Raw genomic sequence first — 7,941 nt, forward strand, 5'->3', positions numbered from 1 at the left:
TACGGACGACATGGACAGCCAAGCCTATCTGTTGGGTGGGCCCACGTGGCCTCTGACCAGTCTTCACGGGTGCCGTTTCAGTTACCCTGAAGTCAACCGGACGAACAAAGAAACTGCATTGAGGCGAGAGCGAGAGAGAGGCAAAGTAGCAAACACGAACCTTTTGCCATTTAACCCTGCCAAGATGGTTTAATCGCATCTGTTTCAGGTTTCAGTTAAGCCCTCCCAGTCCTCGTTATTTGAGGACTCCCATCAGAAACGGCCACGGACCCACGGTGACGGACGGACGGCGTGTGGCGGAATTGGCGGGAGCCAACGGCTCCAGAGTACGCTATAAAATCGGAACACACAAGGTTCACCATTCCTGCTCGCTGAATTGACTCGTCTTCTCCACCGAACCAACCCGGCCAGCAGGCGGCAGCCACAGCTCCTCTGCCTGCTCGCTCGCCGATGGACGCCCCGGCCCCCACGAGGGGCCCCGCGAGCTTCCTCACACAGGCCAACGCCCTACTCCGCAAGAACCTCTGCTTCCAGGTCCGCCTCCCTCCCCTGTTTCCTCTTGCTCTGTGCTGTCTCCCGATGAAGTTAGATTGTTTATGCCTTTGCTGCAATGCAAGAATCCAAAGAGCACCCGATGATCGTCTTCTTCTTGGCTGTGCGATGTGTTTAGAAGCGGAACCTGAAGACCAACATAGGCATCACGCTCTTCCCGGTGCTCCTCTGCGTCATCCTCGTGGTGCTCCAGGGTGTCATCGACCGTGAGCTCGACAAGCCCAAGTACCGCTGCGGCGGCTGCGCCTGCGTCGACCCGGGCCCGGCCGCGGTCGGGGACGCGTGCCGCCGGACGGAGTGCGGCGTCCAGTTCTCCACCCTGGACCAGGTCGGCAGCTGCCCGATCCCCAGCCCGACCCCGTGGCCGGCGCTGGTGCAGGTGCCGCGGCCCGAGTCACGCGCCGTCAGGACCGCGGGCCAGCCGTTCGACGGGTTGCCTGACCCGACCTGCCGGGACACCGGCTCCTGCCCCGCGGCCGTCCTCATCACCGGCAACAACCGCTCGCTAGCTCAAAGTATATTTTCTACCCCTTCCATCCCATGTCAATGTCATGGTAGCAAGAGCTTCCATGCTATACAAGTCAGTTACGTGACGATTTGTTGTTCGTAATACGCGTGCTGTTGCTGTGTTCGTGTTTCAACTGACAGGCCTTTCGGGTGGACTGTTTCCTGCTTCGACTTCCTCCTTGAATTTGACGGATTATCTGGATGCATTCTCCAAAATCGTTGCAGTGAGTTCCTGCCAGCATAACTGCAGGCCTTGAAGGCTTGAATATGTAGTTTGATCTTTGTTGTATTATATATGTTCATTTTCCTCTTGTTGGTAATGGATGGAGTTCTTTGTTGGATTGGTTCTCTTTAGGGATCGGACACGTGGCCGTGGACAACAGAGTTAATAGAGTCAGCGTTTATCCCAGGGAATAACTTGTATCTGCTGCAATCTCGGTGTTTGTCCAATCTAACGCAGACAGTTTCAACCAATGCCGCGGCCATACCCCTTCAGCTCAGTAAGTAGCATTTCCTACCTTGGTCACTCCTCGCTAAGGATGTATGGATAAGAATATAGGAAAGACACAACTGAGGACTTCGTCAAGATTGTCTACAGGACAATAGTAGGAAATAAAGTTTGTGCCTCACTTGTGTAACCTCATGAATTCACTTCCTGAGAACATTGTACCATGACTATACAGTTTGCCCTGGCAATTTCGACTCTTTATATATCTATTTGTAATTTGTTGGTTCTGGTTCTGTTCTCACTATTCACAAAAGGACCAACTGATCAGTTGTCCAAGTGTCATCAAATGCTGCAATGTACTAACCCTCTATGACTGGGTAGATATTAAATTTTGTTTTCCTAGACAGGTTTTTTTCTATTATTGTTGAACTCTTTTGCTATATACAAGGATATCAACTTTTTTTTTGTACCTATTGCTTTCTAGACTTGATATAGTTTATATTTCTGATTATTTTTCTCTTTCAAATGTTTAGACATAGACTGTGTTCAGGGTTTGCCACTATGGCGTGAAAGTGCATCAGTTGTAAATGATGAACTCTTTAAGGGTTACAGACAAAATGGTGGAGGTAGTGGAGGCGGAAAGACGAATGAATTTGTTGCAGGTGATCTCCTCTTCTGATCAGACTTCAACGAAATGTTTCTCTTTATTGCTTTCAATTTTCTTATGTGTATAACTTGCTTCTGTCCAGGTTTTGATTTTCTGAACACAAATATGAATGGTCTTGAAATGAATATTTGGTACAACTCTACCTATAACAACAACACCGCTTACGTACCTATTTCATTACTACGAGTTCCACGCTTGGTTAATGCGGTGAGTTTGTACTACAGCACAGCTTCATGTTACTGATATTCATCTGTATGCAACTACCTCTAACACTTGCTATCTTACCTATAGGCATCAAACGAGTACATTAAATTTCTCAGAGGAAGTGGAGTGGAAATGTTGCTTCAATATGTTAAAGAGATGCCCAAAGTAGGAACAAAGCTGAAATTTGACCTCTCTTCTCTTCTTGGTGCACTGTTCTTCACATGGATCATTGAACTACTATTTCCAGTGAGTGCAAGATATGATCTTTTCTTAAGGAAAGAGGTAAAAATGGATCAAATATTAAGTCAATTTGCAGGTCATATTAACATATCTCGTGTACGAGAAGCAACAGAAGCTGAAAATTATGATGAAAATGCATGGTCTGAAGGATGGTCCTTACTGGCTAATCTCCTATGTTTACTTCTTTGCCCTGTCGGCTATCTACATGATACTGTTTGTGATTTTTGGCTCCTTGATCGGTAATTAACTCGAAATTTATTCAAAGTTAATGCTGCAAATGAAGTATGTAAATTGAATTCAACTTTCCTCTATGCAGGTCTAGATTTCTTTAGGAAAAATGACTATAGCCTTCAATTTGTCTTCTACTTCATCTACATAAACCTGCAGATTTCACTTGCATTTTTTGTAGCTTCCTTCTTTTCTGCTGTCAAAATAGCCACAGGTTTGTGCTGGGCATATTTATCTTCTGAAGAAATCCTATGGTGCTTAAAACCAATGATCTGATTGACTCTTTTGAAAATCATTGTGCTGCAGTGGTTGGTTACATCTATGTATTTGGCTCTGGCTTACTAGGGGAATTTCTTCTTCGCTTTTTTGTTGAGGATACTGGTTTTCCAAGTAAGGTTCTATCATTTATTACTACTATTTGAGTATTGGACAACTCTCTTTAGGTTTTATGCATGACGATATCTTTGTTTATGTACAAAGAGGGTTGGATAGTTGTAATGGAGATCATCCCTGGATTTTCATTGTTCCGAGGATTATACGAGTTTGGTCAATACGCATCTGCTGGAAACTCAATGGGGACCACTGGTATGAAATGGAGTAATCTAGATGACTCTCTTAATGGAATGCGTGGTGTCTTGATTATTATGGTTGTGGAGTGGGCAATACTTCTCCCCTTGGCATTCTATGCGGATCAAGTCTCGTCGCTGGGTGGTGGATTCAGGAAAAATCCCTTTTTCTTCTTGAGCTGCTTTAAGAAGCGTGCTCTTTCATTGCGGAGATATAGCCTTGGGAGACAAGGATCTAAAGTAGTCGTTGAAATGGACAATCCTGATGCTGTTCAAGAAGTAAGTTACTCTCTTACATTATCTCTCAATGATACTTTCTGTATTTCTTATTTTCTAAATTATGTTCAGAGAGAGGTGGTTGAGCAACTTCTGCTGGAACCCATTGCAAACCAAGCAATCCTCTCTGATAACCTCAAAAAGGTTTACCATGGAAAAGATGGAAACCCTGACAAACTTGCTGTCCGAGGGTTGTCTCTTGCCATACCAAAAGGCCAGTGTTTTGGAATGCTTGGCCCGAATGGAGCTGGGAAAACATCCTTCATCAGTATGGTACATCAACTAGCCTATTACTTTGATTTTTTTGACAAACTTTAGGTGATATTATGCACTCCTCAGCGATATATTTTCCCTGCAGATGATTGGGCTTATTCCACCAACATCTGGCACTGCCTATGTACATGGACTGGATATAAAGACTGACATGGATGCAATCTATTCTAACATGGGTGTATGCCCACAGCATGAGTATGGCCTTGCTCTAAAATTTATATGTTCTATCTGAAACCCATTTCTGCCGATTACCGTTGCATTCTAGTGCCATCAGATCTCATTCCCTATCACTTTGATGCAGCTTACTTTGGGAAACATTAACAGGAAGAGAGCATCTATTGTTTTATGGGAGACTGAAGAATCTTAAAGGCACTGAATTATTGAAGGTATAGTTCTGTAATTGGCATGTTTTAATATTAGTTCCTATTTACCTTCACTGAGAAATAGTCTGAGGTGACTTATGCTATGTTTGTTGATTCTATGTTGCAGCAGAAATCCACATGTCAATAAGACATGTATACATCTATACTGAGCTTACAATATTCTGTACTGCAGGCTGTTGATGACTCTCTGAAGAGTGTTAATCTGTTTCATGGTGGCGTTGGTGATAAGCAAGTGGGAAAGTACAGTGGGGGCATGAAACGAAGGCTTAGTGTTGCGATTTCATTAATTGGGGATCCCAAAGTACCCCTCACTTCTGTTTATGTGTTTTAGTGCAGAATACACATTGGCGTGTGCATCTCATAATTTGATACCTTTAGGTGGTTTTCATGGACGAGCCCAGCACCGGACTAGATCCAGCATCAAGAAACAATCTGTGGAGTGTTGTGAAGGAGGCAAAGAGAAACCGTGCTATCATTCTTACGAGTACTGAGCTCTCCTTATACTCTGTTTATTGCTTCTGTAGACACAATAATGCCAACTGATGAAGTAATTTTTGACAGCGCACTCAATGGAGGAGGCAGAAGTACTATGTGATAGACTTGGCATTTTTGTCGATGGTGGATTCCAGTGCCTTGGTAACCCAAAAGAGGTAACTTACCTATTTATCACTATGTAGCAGACATGTACATTTTTGCGTAGCTGTTTATTGAACACCTTGCAAATGTTTGCCATGAATTGTTTTGTAGCTGAAAGCTAGATATGGCGGCACCTATGTACTGACAATGACAACATCTTCGGAGAATGAGCAGGAGGTTGAACAGATTGTTCACCGCTTATCACCAAATGCGAGCAGGATATACCATATTTCAGGAACCCAGAAATTTGAGCTGCCAAAGCAGGACTTGAAGATTGCAGATGTATTCCATGCAGTTGAGAGTGCAAAACGCCGGTTCAGCATATATGCTTGGGGCCTGGTTGACACCACCTTGGAGGATGTCTTTATTAAGGTTGCCAAGGGAGCACAAGCATTCAGTGTTGTTGCGTAAGTAGTATAATGGATTTATAGATGTCACTCTCTTTTTTGTTGTGGAATATGTGGTGTTTATGCTTGTCTGAACTTTGGTTATAGTCTTCATAGGATTGAGGTCGTGGTGTATATTTTAGTATAGTTAAGTTGTATATATTCTGTAATTTGAATGTCATGTTGTCCCTTAACAAATATTGATATACTTTGTTCATAGTGTCAAATCTTTACAATGTTCGTAAAAGAATTCTGGTCGAATAAAAAAGGATCCACGCCACCATCGCAGCGCTGATGCGATATCTCCGATAGGAGAAAAATAAGGTCAGTAGAGAGTTTCGTGACATTTTTACCAAGATTGCCACGTCACATTTTGTGTTGGTAATTGTGACAACGGGTTTGATCCCGATAAAACTCTATAAAACTCTCTCTCTCTCTTCATAATTAACGAACCAAGTCATCAAATCTACTGCTGATGTGTTAAAATATTAAATGCAAATGAAAATTTCCATTGAGACTAGCCTTGGCAAGCAGCTAAGCTCCAGAAATTAAGGTGATCAATGTTTTATGGTTGTAAGTTGGTGGATGTTTGGGATTTTAAGGTTGCGGATGGTGAAGGGTCTGCAATTTTTGGAGGTCGAGACTCTACGCTTGTGTCCGCTTCATTAAGTATTACAGGATTTTTACATTGTTGGTGTGAAACGGGGCAGCGGTCCTCCGGGGTGTTAAATGATACTTCAACACCTTGGCTGTTTTATCTCGCACACCTCCATGTTCCTAGTAACACAATAGCTCTTAAATTCAATAATTAAGTTCAAAACTTATATACAAATAGTACAAACACTATTCTTTTTGTCGAGCCTACGTTTTCTAAAAGAAATGAAACTCTAGTTTATACCATCTTTATCCACTTCGAAAAAGATATCCTGCTCATTGAATTTGGCTCGTACACAATAGCTTAGTTTTCTTTTCTTTTGCGGAGGGAACTTAGTTTTGACTAAAGTCATCGCAAAAAAATGAACTTGTTGTCACTTTTGTTTGCATTGTTTAAACGGATTAAAACGGTTTTACACAACATTACCAAAATATGCATATTTATTGATGTAAAACCATTTATTCTAGCATTTATACATATTTATTATGCAAGTATAAAAATCAATTATTTTAGTATATCTATATTTATGCATGTAAAAATAATCAAATATACATATTTATGCATGTAACAAATCAAGTATACATATTTATGAGTATAACAAACTTAAGTATACAAATCTATGCATGTAAAACTCAACTGGATTTACCTCCGTGTAAAATTTGTCAAGAAAATTATATGCTTGTCAAGAATTAATTTAGTAAAGCACCAATAACAAGCGGTAAGACAATAATCTTGCATTGAAATCCATGTTGTGGCAAATGATAAGTTATTAGCAAATAGTAAGTAATAACAGCCAGCAAGCTCTTTATTCAAAATCTCGAACATAAAGTAGCTATATCACAAAATATTCTCAACTAACAAGTTTTTTCAATTATGAATTCCTCTTGGTTTTAGTCTAAAAGTAAATGAGAAGGAGAGTTAGAGGGAGAGAGATGGGGTATCATTATAAGAATCCATCAAAGTATTCTCTAGAGGCAAAACATATACATGGGGAACTTCGTATCATCCTATGATGGCATAGAATTTTATTTCAAATTTCAATGACTGTGTATAGAATTCTCATAGTACATGGAATAGATTATCTTCACTGGAATATGAGGTTTCCAACCATGCCACCATGCCTCGAGAACTTCCATCGAGATTTGGCCAAGACCACGTTCATGGGCCTTGGTGTGAAACACTAGGCATGTGTTTGGTTCTGCGACTATGTGGGTTGAGTTGACTCTATTTCAGTTTTTTTGGTTGGATTCATTCCATTTTGTGTTTGGTTACTGGGTTGGGGTTGCCCCTCATTTTCTATTTAGTTGGAGGAGAACAAAAGGTGGGTTTAGGTCAATGGCACGCGGAGCCGACACGTCAGCCTCTCTTTCACTCATCTCGTGTGCTTTTTTCCTCCTGGAGCCGGGTGCGCCTGTCCTGAGCTTGGCGGGAGCAAGCCGGTGCTCACCGATGCTTTCTTCCTCTTGCTCGCCGGTGCGCCAGCCCAGAGCTCACTGGGAGCCCGCCCAGAGCTCGCCGATGCGCCCGCCTAGATCTTGTCGGGCTCCTGGAGCCAGGCTTCTGCTCGCCGGTGCCGCTGCCTCCGCCTAAAGCTGTGCCCGCTGTCGCTGCTTGCCCCTCCCACTCCTACGCCGGCCGCAGCAGGTCGCCCTTGCCCCACCTGCGCGGCTGTTGCTGATCGCCTATGGCCCCCATGGCACGAACGAAATCAGATGCGCCGAGTGGGTCGACCCCCTCCGTTCGTTTCCATGGAATCGGATGAACCCGGGTCTGAGCAAAATATTCCCACTATGAGATGAACCCAACCCCACCTCTCCCAACCAAATATTCTTAAAAACGGGGTCAACCAAACCTAAACCTAGTTGGACCCTTCAACCAAACACATGTTAGCATGGTCGTCATATAGGACACGGTATGGTC

The 7,941-nt window shown here is 42.9% G+C and overlaps 1 protein-coding gene across 3 annotated transcripts; it reads left to right on the plus strand.

Moving 5' to 3' along the window:
• The first annotated feature begins 386 nt into the window (after window positions 1-386).
• Window positions 387-5,555, plus strand: LOC136473463 (ABC transporter A family member 7-like). 3 transcript variants are annotated; one of them, XM_066471104.1, is made up of 18 exons: window positions 387-534; window positions 671-1,067; window positions 1,201-1,283; window positions 1,415-1,559; window positions 2,041-2,169; window positions 2,257-2,381; window positions 2,466-2,624; window positions 2,695-2,857; window positions 2,935-3,060; window positions 3,153-3,236; window positions 3,327-3,691; window positions 3,761-3,961; window positions 4,047-4,156; window positions 4,263-4,347; window positions 4,517-4,645; window positions 4,723-4,828; window positions 4,906-4,994; window positions 5,092-5,555. In XM_066471104.1, exons 1-18 carry the CDS (start codon window positions 451-453, stop codon window positions 5,389-5,391), a joined length of 2,880 nt encoding a protein of 959 aa, XP_066327201.1. In that variant the 5' UTR covers window positions 387-450; the 3' UTR covers window positions 5,392-5,555. The 3 variants fall into 3 exon arrangements, with proteins under 3 accessions (XP_066327201.1, XP_066327202.1, XP_066327203.1); XM_066471105.1 differs by having other exon boundaries at window positions 2,466-2,543; XM_066471106.1 differs by lacking the exon at window positions 3,761-3,961.
• Window positions 5,556-7,941: the final 2,386 nt, after the last annotated feature.

Source organism: Miscanthus floridulus, chromosome 8 (genome assembly GCF_019320115.1).
Source record: "Miscanthus floridulus cultivar M001 chromosome 8, ASM1932011v1, whole genome shotgun sequence".
NCBI classification, from domain to species: Eukaryota; Viridiplantae; Streptophyta; class Magnoliopsida; order Poales; family Poaceae; genus Miscanthus; species Miscanthus floridulus.

Coding starts and splice junctions, on each gene's coding strand:
- LOC136473463 (XM_066471104.1), top strand. CDS start 451: ATGGACGCCCCGGCCCCCACGAGGGGCCCCGCGAGCTTCCTCACACAG. Junction 1,068..1,200: donor CAACCGCTCGCTAGCTCAAA/GTATATTTTCTA, acceptor TTCAACTGACAG/GCCTTTCGGGTGGACTGTTT. Junction 3,962..4,046: donor AAACATCCTTCATCAGTATG/GTACATCAACTA, acceptor TTTTCCCTGCAG/ATGATTGGGCTTATTCCACC.